At 42.0% G+C, this 21,645-nt stretch overlaps 1 protein-coding gene across 1 annotated transcript in view; it reads right to left on the bottom strand.

Annotated features, from left to right (window-relative positions):
* Positions 1-21,645, bottom strand: part of LOC128836661 (cytosolic phospholipase A2 epsilon-like) — a 46,193-nt gene that overhangs the window by 21,220 nt on the left and 3,328 nt on the right. The window contains exons 3-8 of the mRNA XM_054027138.1: positions 14,760-14,832; positions 10,026-10,162; positions 9,012-9,143; positions 6,333-6,373; positions 2,358-2,400; positions 1,662-1,725 (exon numbers count right to left, since the gene is read on the bottom strand). Coding sequence (XP_053883113.1) covers positions 1,662-1,725; positions 2,358-2,400; positions 6,333-6,373; positions 9,012-9,143; positions 10,026-10,162; positions 14,760-14,832 — 490 coding nt within the window. The remainder of the gene's footprint in view (positions 1-1,661; positions 1,726-2,357; positions 2,401-6,332; positions 6,374-9,011; positions 9,144-10,025; positions 10,163-14,759; positions 14,833-21,645) is intronic.

The following is a 21,645-nucleotide window of genomic DNA, read 5'->3' as shown; positions in this document are numbered from 1 at the left end:
CTGCCATTCTATTCTGATATGCATTGTACTTTATGTCATACTCCTTATAAAAGCCAAAGGTGCTACTTGCAATTAAAATAGACTGATTTATCAGTGTCTTTCTGTGATAACTGCTCAGTAGCAATGGTGGGGGACATGGATCAGCATTCATGTCGCACTCCCTGTCAGTAGCCGGTCCGGCCCAGGGAAGCTAATGATCCAACCAGTGGACCAAATTCAGTGATGAATCCTGGTCACTTGCCACCTGAGGCACATTGCGCATACACTAACAAGCGGCAGCAATGGTGTTAGCAAAAAACGATCCTTCCATTCAGTGGTGCCAATTCAGATATTTCTTGGAGATGGGATGGGGGGAAAATTCCACTCCTTCCTCCCATGACAGGGGCCTGGTTCTGGGTCCCCATTCTCACAGAGACCCTAGGTCTCCTCAGCCAGAAAGTACCCTGTCTCTAATCCACACAGCACATGAGCCAAGCCAGTACTGCCAGGGGTCAAGTTCTCTGCAGACTCCCCTACACTCCGCAGTACAGAAACAGACTTCCCACACACCGGATCGCAATCTGCATCGAGGAGTGGGCAGGTGAAATTTAAGCAGCATTACAACCCCATGTGACAGGTCACAACATCACTCACTGAAATTTGGCCTGGCCACCCCTCTATCTGTACCCCAAATTTCATGGTGCCCTAGGCAGCTCCGTGCTGCATATGCAGTAGCACCAGCCCTGGCGACCAGCACTATTCCTCAGCTGTCTCCCGCTCCCCGCAAGGGGGGTGTGGGGCCCCGGACAACTCCCCCCACCCTGCCTCTTACCCTTCCCCCCGCTCCACCCCCGCCCCGCACCCATTCCACCTCTTCCCCCAGTGACCCCACACTCACCGGCAGCGGCGGGAAGCGGAGCAACCAGGCCCCAGCCCACTCTACTCCGCCAGCTCCCAGCCACAGCGCTCCACCTCCCGCCGCCAGTGAGTGCGGGGAAAGGATCGCCCCCCACACTCACCGGCGGCGGGAAGCGGAGCGCCGCGGCTGGGAGCTGGCAAAATAGAGCAGGCTGTGGCCAGGCTGCTCCGCTTCCCACCGCTGCGGGTGAGTGGGGGGATCCCTTCCCCCAAGCCCCCTCCCCCGAGCGACATGGCTGGGGCTGGGGCGAGGGGAGGGAAGGGAAGCAGAGCGGGCTTCTCCAAGCCCCCTGCTAATCCCCCGGGCCACTCTGGACCTCTGGGGCCCCCAAAAGTGCCCCCCCACAGCTCCTGCCTCCCAGACCCTGGGGGGCCTGGAGCCCTACACAGCCCCCCTGCGGTGGGGCTGCATAGGGCACCCAAATGGCTAGGGACGGCCCTGAGCAGGACCATCCCTGACAGGTGTGTGTCCAATCTTTTCTTAATAACCTCCAATGATAGGGATTCCACAACCTCCCTTGGAAGCCTAGTCCAGTGCTTAACTACCCTTACAGTTGGCAAGTGGCTCCTAATATCTAATCTAAATCTCCAAAAGTGCAGATTAAGCCCATTACTTCTTGTCCTACTGTCAGTGAGCAGGGAGAACAACTGAACACAGTCCTCTTTATAACAGCCCTTAATAATGGATTACTCATTTTCTAACTTCGATTATAACTACTGAATCATAACATATAAACAGCCAGTTCATGAAGCAATAACCTCACTTGTGGATTGTTGCTTTAGCTTCTTTGCCTGCCCATTAACTTCCAAACAGGAAACTTCACGTGACTGTAACAGAGATGACCAAATAAATGACAAAGAGTGACACAGGTGGGATTCTAAGTGAGTCACATTGTTCTCCATCAACTCCTCTGGTTGATTAAGCAGTGACAACAAAGGGAATCATATCTAGTCCTTAGATGGGGGGATGGTGACTGTGACATATTGTTTCCATGTTGGGGAGTATAAAGGAGGAGAAAATAGGAGCATCTTACAAGTATGAACAAAAAAGTAATGTACTCTTCAAGGGAGGGGGAATAATGGAATGGAAAGCTATTCAGATAACAGGTTCTTTTTAGAGAGAATAGCTTGAGGGAAGCTGCTTGTGTGTGTTTTATCACTTTTAAAAATTAAGCACTAACCACTTTAGGGAACAGCATAGGAGTAGTGGCTAGGGAAATTCTCACACTTCCATTAGGAGGTGGGAAACACTGGGTGCTCACAGCTGTACCACTTTCAGTCTTTGGCAGAAGGTGACACTCTGCTAGAGTAGCAGAGAGTTTACAGCTATCCCAGTTCCAGACTGTCTCTCCATAGGAGTGTGTGGTTCGAGCACTGGACAGCATGTTTTCCTAGTGCTAGCAGTAATACCAGTACTTGTTGTGTGGGACAGGAAAGATCTCAGGAAATAAAAAGATTACCACTAGTATTCCATTAGTAATGATGTTTTCAGGACAGTCCAGACTAAAAAACAAAATTAAAAATACAAATGTCAAGCTTAGAATTATTTAAATGACTCTAAGTATATCAGCCACAGACTTTTCCCCTCCACTTTTATATTGCTCACTTAAAAAAAAAAAAAATTAACTCAGATGTCCCAGAAGCGGGCCTGGTACTAGAAGCCAGTTCTAGCATATGGGTATTGTGCAAGTTTGCATGCACTTCTTTAACAGTGAAAAATAGAAGTTAACCTTTAAAGCCCCTGATATTCCAGCCCTGGAACTGTGCCAAGCCGAAGCTGTGCACTGTGTCAAAGCATGCAGCGATTTCTTATATACTCCATACCTAAACTGTGAAGAGGTTGAGATCATTAAATCTGTCTGAATGGTTCAAATCCAGGCCTTCATAAATGAAAACCAGATGCATTCATCTAAGATTCCATACTAGCACAATGAGGGGAGAATTTTCTACACTCATTTTAAAGGTGAACTGCAAAATGGAAATGAAACTCAAAATAATACCAGATTTTTGTGTGGGTGTGTGTGGGTGTGTATAAAAATTTCCCCCTCTCTGATAAATCAGGCAATTCCTGATCTATTCAAGACATCATATAGTGCATCATTCTTTGATATGACAGTTGCAAACTCACATTACAGCCCACGTAACTCATGTTATTAGTGAGGTATGGAACATAATCATAATAATTTAGAGTCAGATCCTCAAGTTCATGTACATTGTTGCTCCATTGACTTAAATGACTTCTACCAGTTGCGAATCTGGCCCTTAAGTATTAAATATGTAAATATGCTACCCAATATTCTTTCCTTTATCAGGCTAGCTGTTATATGGAGCTATATAGGGAACATGAGCATATAAAACCAGAGATGGATGGTACATTATTCTGGAGGGTGTGTGGAGATGCCGCAACCTGTGCCCTACACATTCGCAGTTACGCAAAGCTGATTCCAGGAAATGGACACCAAAGCTCCTGATATTTGGTTTCTGTGTTAGTAGTTAAAGTTGTAGTTAGAGAGATACTGTCATTACAGTTCTTGTTTCAGGAAGGGGTAGGCAATTATGTTGTGTTTAACAAATACAAGATAAGATGGATTCCTAGATAGATAAATATGTACTTTTTGAACTTTTTCACAGGAAGACCTGGCCTCCCTGTTTTTCAATAGCTGCCACACTGAGCTCAGTGGCCTCTTGATTCGTGAGCCTGCTGTGGACCTGATTCTGTTCTCAGAGACACTAGTATAAATCTGGAATACATGTACTGGAGACCATGAAGTTACAATGGTGTAAAACCTGGGTGAGCTCAGGATCCGGCTATAAGTCTGAGTTTTCATGTCACCTGCCTCTCATCTCCTGAAAATTCCACTGTCCTGTGAACATGGTAAAGAATCACAGGAAGTGTCACTTCTAACACTTTATTGGAATAAAGAAACAATTATGAGCCCCAAAGCTACTTTGTCTGTCCTTCTCCTTCACTTTCAAGCTTCTGTCAAGAACCTTCCCCAGTCCCACCATCATGCCTGACTTCCTGCTTCAGATGTAAAGAAACAATATACATAAAGCTTCAGAAGCCACCATCCCCTGTGCCTGTTGCTCTGATTTCCTTCTGCTGGACCCAAAACAGCTAACTAATATAATCAGCTGCTCTTAGCGCAGTAGGGGAAATGTCTAGAAATAATATAGCAGAGTTAAAGCAACTAAGGACCATTTATTTACTAAAAATTGCAAAAAACATGCTTTCACCTTTTGTGATTATTATCTTTTAACATTCACATTTTACACAACTTTTTGTACATCTATTTACATTTATTTCTTCTATTTTACATGTTTTTTAAAAATATTTTCCTTCACATATCCAAACAAGGCAGGGAGTGTGTGTGACATGAAAGCCTTTGGGAGGGGGGCTGAAGGGCCTTCTGCTGCAGTTCCTAGAAGACTGAAGCACCTCCTCAAGTTGGGACATCTGAAAGACAGTCAGAAGGAAGAAAGAATGTCAAGAGTCAACAACCCATTGGGCTCTCTAGGTCCCCGTAGCCTCTTTATTCACTGACAGTACCTTTTGGTTTGCCAGGATCTGCCACAAGTCCTTGCCTGCCCCTTGGTATCAGGGCCTAGGCTATATTAGATCACGGAGAAAGGGAATATTGGCCAAGCCAAGCCACCCAGCTAGCCTGGATCCTATCCCTTCAGCACTTCTCACAGGGTCGCCCCGTTTCTGGATCCTACCAGTGGAAACATGAAAGAGAAAGGAAACATGAGTACTGATTAAACACAAAGTTTAATACACAACAAAAATCAACACAAAAGGCACAAAACAACCACCTAAATAAAAATAACTTACCTCCTCAGTCATTGCTACCCAGGGGCAAGCAGTTGTCACCCACACACAGGCCTGGGTTATGGGCCCACAGGCAGTGGGCAATGTGTCTGCCATGGCTTGGCTCAGCTGTTGGTGCAAAGGCAGTCTGCAGGTAGGTGCATGCGCAGCTACTTGGGCTGGTCAGAACCAAAGTATCTGGTTCTTGGACCATACTATTGATATTGATACTAAGAAGTGGGGCTCTCTAGTGACAGGTATACATCTGTCAGACTGCAGGTAGTGATGTAAGGAGTGGAGGCAGAAGGCTAGAGAAGGTTTTCATCACAGTCACAGAAACCAAACCACCAAAATATTTTCTTCCCTTTAAATCAAAGTGAATTGGAATGAATGCATAAAATTAATTTCATGCTGCCGTCTGGTGATGAAATAGTATGGAAAATTCAACAAACATTTTTAGAAGTCAAAAAGCATAACTTTTCCACTGAGGTCACACTGCAGGCCAGAGTCATGAAATCAACCAATGAAAATGTTAAAGGATCACTGTACTGTGCTGCAACCACCTTCCTGGGCCTGTGATTACACTTTCTAAATAAAATTATTATTTTAAGATTTTGGTAAGAAAGTAACAGACCCATACAAATAAGCTTTTCTTAATAGCAATCAACAAGACCTTGATTTAAGCTGGGGAGACAACAGGCAATAACCACATCAGGCGAAATTTCTTTACATGAATGATGATTAAGGCTACGATTATGTCATGGAATCCGTGACTTTCATTGAGTTCCATGACATTTTCTGCCCTGGGGCTGGAGCTCCCAGCCAGCCGTGCCCCCACAACTCCCAGTCCCCGCCCTGGTGGGGGGACCTCGCAGTTGCCCAGCCAAGGCAGGCAGCAAGGGGCTGGTGGACCTTGCAGCTGCCCAGCCGCCGCAGGGGGGCGATGACTCCCCGCTGCTGCGACAGATGACGGGGGGACTCCCCGCAGCTTCTAAGCCGCGGCAGCCGGCCAAGAAACCCCGCAACTGTCCAGCAGCGGTAGTTGGGGGGGGGACTCCCTGCAGCTGCCCAGCTGCAGCGGGCCATGGGAGGACCCCCTGCAGCTGTCCAGTCATAGCCAGCAGATGGGGGACCCCCAGCTGCCACGGGGGCGAGGGGACCCTGCAGCAGCCCAGCCCCGCGGGCAGGGGGACCCCAGAGCTCCCATGCACCACAGCAGTGGAGCACCCGGGAGCCCTAGCAGCAGTGGGTGCTGAACCCACCTACCTCTTTTGTCAGGGATATTTTTAGTGAAAGTCAGGGACAGGTCACGGGCTTCTGTGAATTTTTATTTATTGCCCGTGACCTGTCCCTGACTTTCACTAAAAATATCCGGGACAAAAACTTAATCTTGATGATGATTACATTACATGACAAGCTACCATACTCAGCTATGGAAATAAGTTGTGTACATCGTTCCACTCAAGAATCCATAAGAATTTGGAAAAAAGAATTCTGGTGGGTCTGGATATTCCTTAGGCGGCAGCAGGCACATGGAACACATTCCCCATTGCCAATTTATTACTTTCCAAATTGTTTTTCTTCTACCAGTTAGAGAGTCTATAACATTCAAGGTTTTACTCACAGGTTCTGCAGTATGAACTCCACCTCCAGCTCCTCCTGTTCCTGAAAATCAAAAAGAAGTGAATGAAGTCAATATGCAATATCCCTTCCACATAAGGGTAACTTTGTTGATTGTATGAGCCTGGAACCACAGGTGTACAAGGAGACTGTATTGGCAGGAAAAAATTAGCAAAGGTTACTCTGAAAAAGCTCCCTGCACTTCAGTGGAGATGGAAATCACTGAATGAGGAAGAGACATTCTTAACTCTCCTAGCTAACATATCTAGCACCTTACCACAAATGCCATCATTGTTACCTGGAAATAAGACATTGGGCAGATCTGTTTCCTGCCAACACCCACCATCCTAGATATATTCTTCTTCTTCTATGATTCCCATCCATCAGCTAAACAGCAATGATTGGGCCAAATGAAGTCTTTCCACCACTGTCTGTCTTGTACCAGCTTCATGGCTTTCTTCATCTTTAAACCTTATTGTTCAATGTCTATCCAACACATCATCTTCTAGTCTAATTCTTCCACTCTGGTATGTATCACCATGTATGGTATCCTTTCCAAGTCCATTCTTGACACATGTTCAAACCATCGCAGTCATCTTTCTTGAATTTTCTGTACTAGCATTATTTTTTGCCCTTGGTGTTTTCTTATCACTCCATTTTTTATTTTCTGTGGTCTTGAAATTCTTGGTATGTCCTTCAGCTCCAGTCAGTTCATATCTGCTGTCAATGTCTTTCCTCATACTCCAGTGTTCTGACCCATGCAGCAGTAATGGCACAATTGTCTCATATATGCTGATTTTCATTTTTATGGAAATGTGTTTAGCTTTCCAGATCTTAGAGTTTTCCAAATGCAGTAGCAGTCAGTCTGATGCTGCTTCTTATGTCATCTTCACAATTCCCATTCTTTGATATTAGTCTTCCAATGTACACACATTTTTTCAATTGTTCTAGTTCTTTGTCTCTGACTGATCTTTTCCTCGTCTCCCAGTTGCCACAACATTTATCTTCTCTGTGCTGCTCTTCAGTCCAAATTTTCTGCTTTCCTGATCTATCTTGTCAGTTATTCCCTGTAAATCCTCCTTGATCAATGCTTTGAGGTCAATATCATCTGAGATTCTAAGATTATTCACTGTCTTCCGATATAACATGACTTCTCCCATTTCGTCTCTCAGTCCTACAGCCATTGTTGCTTCCAGTATCAAGCTGAACAAATCTGGTGATAGCATGAATCCTTGTCTTACTCTTATAGCCATCTTGAATCATTCTATCAGATTCTTGTCTACTTTCACTGCACTCATCTACATACTGTAGACCAGGGCTAATCAATAGGAGGAACACAGGCCAAATCTGGACTGCTAGACACTTTTGAATGGGCCCCAAAATCTTTTTATTTACTTATTATCTTTTTTAATTATTATTTTCTCTGGAGTCTGGACCTTGACTATATCTTGACCAAGAAATTTGGACCTTGCCAAAAAATAATAGACTACTCCCACTGTAGACGTTTTCTATCACCTTGATCAACTTTTCAGGGATGCCAGACATTTCCAAGACTTGCCATAACCCTTTCTGACACATGCAAGTTTGAAGTTTATGAAGTTGTTGTAACAGGTTTGGTTCCCAGAGAATGTTCTATTTCTCCAATACCTGTCTTATTACAAAAAGCTGATTTATTGTACTTTGTCCCAGTCTAAATCCGGCCTATTCACCTGCAAGCATCAATTCCACATAGCTCTTCATTCTCTTCTGCAAATCTTGGTGAATGCTTTTCCCAGCACAGTCTTGTTTGTGAATCTTGTTAAATAGCTGGTGCATCATCTTTACTGTGTGTTCCTCACCTACTTGCAGCAGCTCTGCAATTATTTTGTCACTTCCTGGCACCTTTTTGTTTTCAGCTTTCTATCAAAATCTTTTCTACTTCTTCTAAGAATTCTGGCATCTGCTCTCCCTCATTAGTGCCGGGAAGCTTCCCCAGCACCATTTCATCACCTGCGTTCAGCACGTACAGCTCTTCAACGTAGTCTTTTCCCAGCTATATATACTTTGTAAATTATCAGTTAGGAAAATTCTTTGAAATACTGGGCCCAACTTCCAAAACAGAGCACCTAATCTGTATGCTGAAATCATGCCCCGGATTGTGTGAATCAACATTTAGGTGCCTTGGTGCCAATGTGAGTATCCAGAGGTGGGATTTGGCTATTCTACTTAGGCTGCTCATGTTTGAACATTGAACTACCTAGGTAAAAATGATCAGCTGTTTTTATACTAGTTCAATCCAAACTGATTGGAAAGTCAGAGCTACTAACTCATGGGAAACAAGTTATGACAGAGTAATTCTGAATAGTGCTATCAGGTGCTCAGACTCTCTGGATAGTGCAACCTTTGCAAGTCAGTGGAGAGATCTGTTCCCAGAAAAAAAAAAAACCTGACCAACCATATCAAACCACAGTCAACTTCCACTGGTCAAGAATGTTGAAATTCTGGCCAAACTCTTCATTATAATAATGGCAGAATAAATTTTCAAGCAGATTTTTCCTGTAACAATCTAAGAAAGATTGATAGACGGATGGGGGCAATCCAATCCACAGGAAGGACCAATAAAATACAGTACAAGAAAATATTTAGACGGAAAACCCACAAAAGTGTCTCTTTCTTCAGTTCTCACTATGATTTCATTGCTCACCTGGGGATTCAACACGAACTTCACACGACCTTTATACCCAACGTGAAGTTTAGCTACGTCAAAAATAACTGTGCAGAGTTCATCATCTTTGCTGAATCTATCTTCATCACAGACTTTCAGCTCCAGCACGTTCTGGGAACAGAAGTAAAGGATTCTATAAATTATATAATTTCAAAGAACCCTGTTAGTAGGAAATCCTTGAGGCTATTCCTTGTTTAGTCTATGCACATAGGGCAAGTAGTAAAAGAAGGAATGGGAGAAGTGAGAGAGTAAGACAGAATGGGTGAGGACATATTACACTTATTCTGCTTTAAAGAAATAAACTGAGTAAGGGTGGGGGGTTCCATTCAGGCCATATGTATATGTATATGCATATGTATCTCTCTCTAGAGTCTGATCCTGGGCCTATGTAACTATAGGGTTCTGAATGAGAATAAAACATCGAAAAATGACCTAAAATAGTATTTCCATGCTTTAAAATGTCTCTGTTTTTAAGTCTATTATCTTGGTACCTTGTAGGACTAGAAGTAAGTTATGGGCCCCAGTAAGAAACTTAGAAACTTTCCCTTCCAATGGTATAGGATGTTCATATTTAATCCTGCAGAATTCGAAGATATAGGACTTTACATATTCATAACAATGTTATGGCTAGGAAAGCAGTCACTGGCCCAGGATTGAATTTTGCCTGTCCTAGACCTCAGATGGGGGTAATTTTCTGGGGAAGAAGGAAGAAGCATTTTTCAGATAGGTTGATTGGAAAATAAAATGGCTGCCCCTTGAAGCTTTCCAGGACTTGGGAATGTTAGAATAAGTTATTGGGGAGATGAATTAATGGGCAGAGGACAGGTGAGATATGCACACATCCATTAAGGGTCCTTCAAAGAGTTCCAGTAAATGAGTGGGTATTAATTGCAGGATGAAGTCTAAAGAAATTCTGTCTCAGTTTAGATCTGCAGGACCTATTTGGGGAACTTCAGATCCCTGACAGGAGTGGGGAGCTCTCGTGTATCATACCTTAACACGCCTGTCAATCCTGTAACAGAAGGTTTCATTCCAGACTGGATTTTTACAGTTTTTGATTGTTTTGGTCCGGACCCTTTGAGTTGAGGCAGTTGGCAGCCACAGTTCCACATAGCAATCGGACTGGCTTACTGTATAAAAGGAGATAAATTATAAGTAACAGTCTACCTGATGTGCAGTATCACTGAAGGAATTAGTGCATCAGACTCATTTAAAACTTAGTTGACATGAAAAGAGAGAGTACAGTAGTTGATTTCTTCCCAAGTCTTTCTGAGACATGCATCCCAGAAAGAGGAACAGATAGTACAATAAAGCAGTATATCCCAAAAAAGGAGAAACATCCTTGTGAAGGTATAAGGGATACCATTCCTCTGGGGTCAGCAGCCTGCAGCTGGCTGGCTGATTAGGCCCACCTACTGCACCTGAAAAAAAACTGAAACTTAATTAGCTGACCCTTATAAAGAGGACAGCAAGAAATAGAGGGGGACTGCAACATCCTCCAGAAAACTGAGGGACCAGGGCCATCTCCCAATGGACTGCTACTCGAGATATGCACTAGAGAGAGGAATTGCTCCAGAAATCAAACGGACAGAAGGGAGCGTGTGGAGTCCTTCATTGCTGAGGCTCTGAGGTAATAGCCAGGAAATATTGATTACTGAAGTTGCTGGCATGAGGGGGAGAATTGAGGGAGGGACTATTCGGCCTGCACAGACATTTGAGGGAAGTCTACAAGGTTTTGATTTGTTTGTTAAGAAGGCTTAAATAAAACAGCTAACCCTGCTGGAAACTGCTTCTCTAGATTCCTTCAGAGAGCTCAGACAGAATTAACCCAGGGAGTGAGCTGACTCAACAAGAGCAAAGCCTGGTCTGGTAGGAGGCAGGTGCTATAAGATAGGTCCCCCAACCATTTTACAATCCACAAAACACACCTCTCAGCCCTTTTCCAGCTTCTATACATCTAACTAGCTTTTTTCTTAAAACATTTATATCAGAAAAATAATTATGTGCAAACACACCTCTACATACACGTGCATTCATATTTACATAAACCACTAAGCTGTGTGTGTGGTAAAGTTGCTTTGTACATAACATACCCTTCTTTGTCCTTTACAAGATGCTAAGACTTTAGATTATTCCACCCGCATGACGTGCCTTTAAAACCTGAGAATGAGACGTGCCTGACAGTAATGTTTGACAGAGTTACATTACTAATGAGGCAAGAGGATAAGGCGATATCTTTTATTGGACTAACTGTAAGCTCGAAAGCTTGTCTCTTTCGCCCACACTAAGCAATTCTTTCAGGTCTGGGAAATGTACACAGCTAAATACAAGATGAAACAGATTGTTTAGCATAAGTAGTTAACACATATTTCAAGGGACCATTCAAGGTGAAGTGGCTAATTAACACCTCTGTGGTCATAGTGGGTTATAGATCATTGCAACAGAGACACTGGATTTATGGCTTACTAAGTCCATGACTTTTTAGTGTCTAGTGGTTGTTTTAACTATTTATGCTAAACAATCTGTTCCATCTTGTATTTAGCTGCGACATTCTCAGTACATTTTCCAGACCTGAAAAACAGCTCTGTGTAATTTTGAAAACTTGTCTCTCTTACCAACAGAAGTTGGTCCAATAAAACAGTGGTTCTGAACCAGGGGTCCAGGGCCACCTGGGGGTCACGAACAGGTTTCAGGGGAGCTGCCAAGCAGGGCCAGCATTAGACTCGCTGGGGCCCAGGGCAGAAAAGCCGAAGCCTTGCCACATGGGGCTGAAGCCCAGGTCCCTGAGCCCTGCCACTCGGGGCTGAAGCCAAAGCCTGAGCAACTTAGCTTCACCGTGGCCCCTGTGGCTTGGGGCCCCAGGCAATTGCCCTGCTTGCTATCCCCTAATGCTGGCCCTGGCTTTTATATGCAGAAAATCAGTTGTGGCACAGCTGGGCCGTGGAATTTTTATAGCATGTTGGGGGGGCCTCAGAAAGAAAAAGGTTCAGAACCCCTGCAATAAAAGATAAGACCTCACCCACTTTGTCTCTCTAACATGCTGGGCCCAACACAGCTACAAAACCCTGCAAACTACTTTACCAGTGTCATACTGTGGGCCAGGTAGGAGCAGGAAGCACAGTCACATGTGATTGCAGCAGAGGTTAGCAATAATCAGGAAGTGACCCAGCTAGTCAGCCCTACTTCTGGGTGTATTAATTACCCACAGAATTAACTCTGAGTGCCTTCTAGCACATGCCAAATCCAAAAACATTCTTCCCAAACCATGATTATTTATACTTGTTTATAATCTTAATTTATAACACATATTAATATATCAACAAGGCTGAATATAAATGTTAATGGGAGAACATGGTAAACTACCTGAACCTCCTAACCTACCAACAAGATTATTCTGAGTCATATTCAGCAGGCTCTCTAACAATGTATTACCTTTTTTTTCCTATCTTTGATTTGGGGCTCTCTCTTTTTCTTCCCTTAGTCTTTATATCTGGCATTTTTCTTTTCTTTTTTATTTTACCTCTTTCTTTCTCTAGTTTTCCACATTCTGTAGCTCAGGATTCTCTGAAGAACCTGATGCACCACTCAGAAATTCAGGAACAAAGTGACCACACAGATCATTCTCTTTTGCATCGTCACATTTACAACGGCATTTCAATAGGTCTCATTGCAGCCTGGGACTTGGGCCATGCAAAACCTGGTCTGGTGGAAAAGAAGCTCACTCCTCCTGACTTGAGCATCAGCCATCTGCAAGCTCTTCTGTGAGCTGGACCTTTTTAAACTCAGAGGGGGACCCAAATTCTTTCCTGGGAGAGTCAAATTAGTATCCACTCAGTGAGCTAACTTTACTTTCCACTTACTACAAGTTCCCTGCTTTTTAAGGCTATCAGTCTTAAATTTGCATCTAAATCCATCACTGATCTATGATCACAATCTTCAGTAAGCTACTTCTCACTAAAATGTATTGGTGAAGAAGATGGAACTTCATTCCCAATTCCAGCACTTCCATGATCAGACATCGGTAGAGCTCTGTTACCACTTCTATTGTGAAGGTCTCCTCTATCTTGGGCTCTTTTTTGCTATTATCTCTAGTGCTGTGATCAGATAGTGACAGTTCTTTAATTACCTCTGTTGTGGACATCTCCCCTTCCCTGATTCTTCTTCGTTTTGCATCATTTCCACCTATTTTTAAGGTCCACACAATGGCATATAGTGTTCTTTTTCCTGACTCTTATATTATTCGACTTTGTGGGTGGTGAACATTTTCCATGCATTTTGAGTTTTACCACATCTTCTGCATGTAGCTTTCTCTTTTTTGTTACTTGTCTCCAAAATGTTCTATATGATGAACTCAGGTGTGGTTTTCTTTGTGTTTATTTTTGAGCTTTGATGTTAAAGGAAATTGCATTAAAATTTGCATTATCAGGTTCCCCCCTTTGGGATTGTTTAGAGTTTAACATACTTTTCATTTAGAAACCTGAGGCTAGGTCTACACTACCCGCCTGAATCGGCGGGTAGAAATCGACCTCTCGGGGATCGATTTATCGCGTCCCATCGGGACACGACAATCGATCCCCGAATCGACGCTCTTACTCCACCAGCGGAGGTGGGAGTAAGCGCCGTCAACAGAAAGCCGCAGAAGTCGATTTTGCCGCCGTCCTCACAGCGGGGTAAATCGGCTGCGATACGTCGAATTCAGCTACGCTATTCACGTAGCTGAATTTGCGTATCTTAAATCGACTCTCCCCTGTAGTGTAGATGTACCCTGAGTAATCAGTTCTTCACTCTTTCATACATGTCTTTTTGATTGGGATTGAGGCCTGATATCATCATTATTTGAAAGAAAATCTGTCATAGTGAGATTTTTTTAATCCTAAAAACCACTGAATCATTTCATCCTTTTAACTTATTTTGGGTAATCTATTGTCCTTCTTGTTACAAAATATCAATCCATAAGACTAACGAGAATAAAATATATTATTTTAACACCACACAAAAAATAATTCTTGCAAGTTTGCAGCAACAAAATGCAATGCTAGCACAGATATACAATAAAGATGATTCCCTTTCCTTTCACCCCAGAAAAGTATTGTATGTTAGAATTATTTACCCTAAGATTATCTCTTTTTTCCTCCAGTTAGCTCCAAGATGCTGAAGTCTGACATTTCTGTGGGTATCCTGTAGTACATGGTACTGTTTTCTAGCACTATCATAAATACAGACTATGGTAACTCCATTTAGGATTGAAATCTGACATTACAGTCGATAAGTATGGAAGTCCATGTAGACTGTAGTGTGTCAGGTACCTTATGCTTTTTAAAATCCTAGTTATACTTGGACACCCATATGTGTACTTGTACTCTGATAATAAATAGTGTGCTATGGGAGCTCTTAGTGCTTGAGTGCATCCCAATGACAATAATACTTTTAAATACTCTCGTTGCTTTCAAGAACTATGAGAAACAGCTACCCTGTTTCCCCGAAAATAAGACAGTGTCTTATATTAATTTTTGCTCCCAAAGATGCGCTAGGTCTTATTTTCAGGGGATGTCTTATTTTTCAGAAATGAAAAATGCCTTATTATCGGTGGATGCCTTATTATCGGGGAGGTCTTATTATCGGGGGGATGCCTTATATTACAACGAGAGGCAAAACTGTAAGTAGGCCTTATTTTCGGAGGATGTCTTATTTTCGGGGAAACAGGGTAAGAACAGTAGAAATACTCACACAAGTCAGCCTTCCGGAGATTTCTCATTCTTATTATTTTTACATGGAGCAAGTTGATAGAAGTTTCTTCTGTCTGCACAAGAATGATTAACAAGACACACAGATACATATTAAGGTGTGGATTCATCAATAGACACGCATCTAATATAGAGGAATGAGACATAGGATGGTATGGCATGGTACAAAGGCTTTATTGGCCTGAGTTTGCAATAACCACATTACTCAAGAGAGGAAAAGGCATAAGCGAGATACTGATACTTAGGTCATCCGAAATAAGTGCTAATAAAATCTGTATATTTTACCATCATTTTCTCAGTATATTTAACTGAATTTTTTAAAATCTACTAGAGCTAAAAATTTTCAATTGTATACCCTCTCTACATCGGTGAAATCAATCTTACCTGTTTGTACAGGGCCTAGCACAATGGGGACCCAGCCTCATTAGCTTTGGACATTAACACAATATAAGTAATGGAACAGACCCTAGCCCCAGTTTCTCCTCTTTGAGCCACTCTGATGTTTCAAAGAAGGAGGACAGTTGTCATATGAACACAGCTTGGGATACCCATAGCATAGGTATGTAAAGCCAGCATAGTCCACCTACCCCTCTCCTGCGCACAGAATGCGGAAGAAGGCACGAAGAGGCAGAGCTGAAGCACAACGCACGCTAGCAATTCTCTGGCAGCAGAGCAGTTGCTAGGAAACGTACATAATTTAGAGCAATCCCTTTGCCCCAGCAGGAGAATTAGCTCTACATTTCCTCAGCTTGCCCAAACTCCACTCCACTGCACACTCATCCACAGAGAGCAAGATTTTGTGGCACCATGGAGTCAGAGACACCCTACATGGGCTCCAGAAATCCTACCATCCATACCCCAGTGCAGCAAAACTGCACCTGTTTTGCTGTATCCAAGGTCCTTCATGGCCACAGAAAGAACACTTTCAGTCTTTTTGTAGCAACAGTACAAACTCAAATTAAAATGGTTCAAATGACATAGTGGTCTATGCAATGCAGGGTTCAAACTGCCAAATTTAAAAGTACATCAAGTAGCTTATCATATATGCCAAAAGTTAAAGTATTTGCAAGTACATCAACAAACATGAATGCCTTAGGGAAACACTGAACAAGGTATGACTAATACCAAACATTCAGGACACTATTTATTTATTCATGTTCTGATTTACATGATACTGATTCTATTCTAATGCATATGTGGAAAACATGGAAGAAAATACTCGGAAAAAAATGCGTACAAGGAAATACTCACATAAGCATATACATCTGTGAGATAGTAAAGGGAAACAGGTTACTCATAGTTAGGGATAAGTAGAGCCAGAAAACAATTTAAAAAGTCAGGCTTGTTTGACAAAATACCACATTTTTCACAACTGCAAATGAAAAAGGGTATGGCAAGATCACTTTCTGCTAGCAGAGCTGGTCAAATATCTAAGGGACTGGCCTCTGTGCAAATTGAGCTCCTCCCAGATCCATCTCTGGCAAAGTGCTGCAGGCGGTGTCTGGCTGTATATTCTATTTATGTCCTTCACTGGCAATCTTGTGGTGCCATTGAAGTTTTGACAACCATGTGATCATTTGCCATGTAGCCACCTTCCTTGGCACATATGCTTCTGTATTTGTTGGTCTTCCATTCAAATAATATATCTATGCCAAGAAAGCCAGCAAAACTGATTCATTGCTGTTGGAGGCAATTGCTGGGTTAGGCTTCAAATATCCTCATTTCCAATCTTTTCCTGCCACTTGATATGGAGCAGTTGATGAAAACAACAAGAATCAAAAACATGAATCCATTGTTCTCCAGCCTTCCTCAGTGCCCATGTTTCACTGCCATACACTGCAGTTGGCATAAATGTAGTTCTATAAATCCACAGCTCATTAGCAAGTTTAATGACATGGCATCCCACAGAGACCTCTAAAGGGGCTGAAACATGGCAGCAGCTGTTGCTATTCAAGTGGCCACATTTTTGAGCATCCTCCAAGCACTGATTGTGACATTGCTCAAATATTTGACAGTTGCCACCTGCTCAGTGTCATGCCTGGACAAGTTAATACTGAACTGGTTGTAATCTGGAACTGGAGGCTGCTTGATGGTAATGACCAGTGACATCTTTTTATCCAGCTTAATAACCAGACCAATTCGCGCTGCTCTTTGCCTAACTAGTTCAGCCATCATCTGCAACGAAACACCAAACTGAGCTAACCTATAGCATATTTGAGATCTCAAAGCAGAATAACATTCAGCCCACGATGCCACTGTTAGCTCTTTCCTCAAGCTTATCCATCAGCCATTCAATGCCAATATTGCACTGGGTAGCAAAGGCCGGGATACTAGTGTGGCTTTAGTCCAGGTTGTTCCACTGTCAACCAGATCTGTACCTTGAGATAGCTTCTGAGAAGATGGAGGAGTTTAATAAACCCTGTGCAGCACTTTTTAGATTTCCATCAGGCCTTTGATTTGGAGCATCAAGTTTGTGGGATCTGATGAGGTGACTCAGCATCCCTGGGAAGGTAGTATCGTTGATAGAATGGAAAGCTGCATTTGAGTCAATGGCAGACATATGACATGGTTTTCTATCTCCACAGGAGTTTGGCAAGGCTTTTGTTCTGTTGTCATCATCATTCTTCAGGATTGGCACTGATTGGTTGATGGATAAGAAAGTTGAGGTGAGCTGGTCAAATAATATTGGGCAAAAAATGTACAGGGTTAATAATTTTGCCACATTTTTCAACTAAATTACTTGAGGTAAGGAAGTACTAGTTACTAAGGAAGTATTTACTGACTAGTATATTTTACAAATGGGGAACTGAGGCACAGAGTTGCTAAGTGACTTGCCCATTGACACATAGGAAGTCTGTGGTGGAGCAGTTAACTGAATGCAGGTCTCCAAAGTCAAAGACTAATGCTCTAACCATAGATAATCCTTCTTCTCTTTATCAATAACCAACAACTTTTCGGTCTTCCCTGTTAAACTCAGCAATAACCCTAGCATAGGCTAATAAGTTGGAGGCCAAAGCCTCTGAGTTCATTGGTTACAAACATCTCAGCTTTCAATCTCTGTATTTATTTTGGACATGGCTTATTACCTCATAAACAGGAAGCACGGTGTAATCACTATAATTACTACTGCCAGAATTGCTAAAAAATTAGGTTACAAACACAGGGCCTGATCATACAGTCATACTTCATGCAGTCATACCTCAAGCAAAAGTCCCATTAACATCTATGAACCTAATTGTGCAATGCTTACTTACACATTTATTCTTACTGAAGTCAATGGGACTACTCACATGCATAAGTGCTCATGTAAGAGTTGTACAATTAGGTCCTAGGAGTGTTTTGCTAACTGATGACTCCAGGCTCAGGCCCACATATTTTGGAGTCTCCCATGAACCCAGAAATTCTGTAATATTGTCTTTATCCTAATGACATTTAGTCAATGTACCCTGACTGCTCAGTACTGTCAGATATTCCATACACAATGGCCAAATAGGTTTCTTACACTCAGTTTAACAGTGGCAAAAGAATCCTTAGACAATGGACTGATATAACATGCAAAAAAAGAGGAGAAATCGATCTCAGATCCCAATAAGTCACCACTTATGAAAATATGGAGAGTCTTGTGTGAAAAATAAAATGAATCATGGGAAACCTTTCTATTATATCAAGAGAAAAAGGTAAATACCGAAGTAAAATAGCCTGCCAAATACAATACTTATGATAGAATTTTTTTCCCTCTCTTCTATATTTCAAGATCTTAAAGAGAGAGAGAGAGAGAGAGAGAGAGAGAGAGAACTAGGATATGTGCTTCTTATTTAAAATGTTATTAAAATAGAAGAGTAAAATACATTAAATGTTGATTCTGTGAAATCTGGAGCCCTTCAAGTGCAGACCACAGGCTCAGTTCTCAGCTCTGTCTGTCAGGTAGGTAGCAGCTAATAACCATTAAAGTGCATCAGAGCTTCCTGGGAGGCAGGATTTCATTTTCTTCTTTTATATGCCCCTTAACTCAAGCAAAGTCAACTGCACTTAAAGCACCTCTATTTGTATTTGCTGCTGTAACATACTTATTTCTCTCCCTTTGAAATGTCCCCTAAGGAGTTTGATTCGCTACTGTATTCAACAGAATTCAATGAAGTTACCCAGCATAAAAGTGGAGTAACACAGTGATGAATAAAGACCTGTCTCTTTTTCAGGGCTATGCAAACTACACTGGATTCAGATTGCAAGAGTTCTTGTGAAACTTTTCTTCACCTCTGATCTGCATAGGCCCACGCTCCGAGTTTCTTATTCTGATGGGTTCAAAAACGCAAAGAGAAACTGACCTAATCATTGCCATGATTCAGATGACTGTGCGTCAATACAGTGCTAATCTGCATGCTTCACATTCTTTTGACGGGGTGCAGTGCATTAAATAGCTGGATAATTATTAATTATTTTGCGTTTCAGCATGAGTACCATATTTTTTTGGGTCACAACCAACAACTTTCCATCAAATAAATATGTTTTATGTCAGCCACCTGATCCGATTTAAGTATCATCTGTACTAAAGCAAAACTGAAGTTGCCCTCAGAGTCAAGTTTTAAAGTATGGCACTTCTCTGAAAAGGTAACTGTGTAAAAATGGCATCATCTTATGTACAGATCTACCCTGTGTATCCATCTGCCAACTTCAGTGACAAAAATAAGGTTTTAACTGCTTTTTATTCCTATCAGCACTGAACAGCCAACCCACCTGAGAGAAAAGGAGTTGGATCCTAGTCCATCTTGTACATCATCAACAGAAATGTTTACTAAGTTCAAATCAGTTAACCTGTGCAAGTCCCTTGAAGACAGAAGTCATAATTTAAAGACAATGGGATTGTAGGGGTGTCATGAGAGGAAATATTTGGACTATGGATCCATTAACAAGGTGATGAAGTGCCTGGAGGATGGAACCCTGCTTGACACTGAGAGCCCAGGCTGGTAGTTAAAATAAACATGTTTTTTTACTTGTATACTGAGCACTCCTGATTGGATCATTTGATAGATAATAAAAAAGGAACCCCACTGTACCATTTTTATAGAGTCACTTTTGAGAAAACTCTGCGGTTTAAATCCTCACTGCACTCTTGTACATATACTTCAAACCCAAGAAGTAAAGCACAAAATGATTCCAGGATACAATTACTGTATTGTCAGCAGATTTTGCCACTAGCAATGAGAGTCACTTCTCCATGAGGCAAGGACCAAATCTCCACTTACTGAGGTGAGCTATAAATAGTCTCCAGGGACTCTCACACTGCAACATCACAGAAACAAGCTCTAGAAGACCTGGCTGAGACTGCCATCACCGATGACTGGAGTGACCACTCCATGCAGTAAGGAACAGAACTCTTCTTCTAAAGACATCTAACACGTAGTCCCCACAGAGCTATCACAGCTGACAGAAGCAGTATGTCCAGAAGGAATGCCCTCACATATTCCCTCACCATTATCACTGCCATCATATCCTCAGTTCCTTGTAACTTGCTCCACAACTTTACTCGTCTGCATAGTTTCCACTACACCAATCTCTCACTGAGACTACTTGGAAGCCTTTTTGTTTTTTCACTTCTTTAATTGTCTTCTCATTGTTAACGGATATATTGCCTGCCTAGTCTTTTGGATCATTTACCATACTCAGTAATTGTCTAACCTCTTTCTAATCCCATTCTCCTCACTACCATGCTTCTCTCATTCATCTCCTGGCACCTGATCCCTGATCTCCAGCCTTGTCTTGCCTTCAGCTTCTCCCATTCAGTTTTCAAATTTCACCATCCCACCCTATTTGGCATCCGTATTCTTTACTGTAAACTTTCCCCCTTGCTGGCACACCTGCTTCTCTCCCAGCTGCCCAGCATCCTCCTCACACTTCCTCCCTTTCTCACCACCACTGATCACATCTGCCCCAAAGCTGCCCCTTCTGTCATTTCCTCTACTTCTCCTTCCCTCATATGCACTTCTCCATCCTCCTCACCCCCATTGACTCCAGGCCTCCAGCCTCTTTCCATGAAGACCAATGAAACATTAATTTGTGAGAATTTTCTTCCACATATACGCAGTTAACCAAAAAACTTCCTCCTTTCTATATTACCAAATGAATGTGTGTGCAGAGTTAAACGCTTATGGCAGACACCAATTCCAAATTCCCACCCCAATTTCATGGTAAACTGTCAGGTCAAATTGAGCCCCAAGTTTAGATTTTGTGAAAAATAAGTTTTACTAAAATTTAAACCAATAGAAATGCTTCTATGATTTTTTTTAAAACACCACCAATGGCAATTAATGTAAATATTTTTTAAATAAAAATATTTTCTTTAGTGTTTGTAACCCAATTGTTATAGCATGTGGCAAACGCATCAGAGGGAAACTGACTAGAAGCTAAAGAGTAACTGACTGATCTATTTTTGTTATTCACAATTAGGAAAAAACGTCAAAAGTATAGACAGTAAATATAAACAACAAACTAAATCTGACTTCAAAATTCTTTCCATTTTAAAAAACTGAGGTGCTATTTATAACACAGGAAAGAAAATGTATATTTTCAAAAGTCATTATTTTTAACCTCAGTGTGAACATTTCAACAGTCATGTGTAATACACTGAATTGACTCAGAAAATGTGTTGTATATTTTTCCTCCCTCTATCAGAATAACCCTACTCATTCAAAAAACAATCTCACACATTCTGACAAAGACAGAAAACAAAATTTACAGTCAGCGTTCTTTCAGTGCCCATTGCAGGCTTTTCTGTTACTGGCTGCAAACAGTACTAAGTACATTCATGGCACTTAAAATAAGTAATAATAAATAAGTAGTAATAATAATAATTAATAATGATCTGGCATTGC

The sequence above is a fragment of the Malaclemys terrapin genome, chromosome 4 (genome assembly GCF_027887155.1).
Source record: "Malaclemys terrapin pileata isolate rMalTer1 chromosome 4, rMalTer1.hap1, whole genome shotgun sequence".
NCBI classification, from domain to species: Eukaryota; Metazoa; Chordata; order Testudines; family Emydidae; genus Malaclemys; species Malaclemys terrapin.
This window is presented reverse-complemented; position numbering and strand designations above follow the sequence as displayed.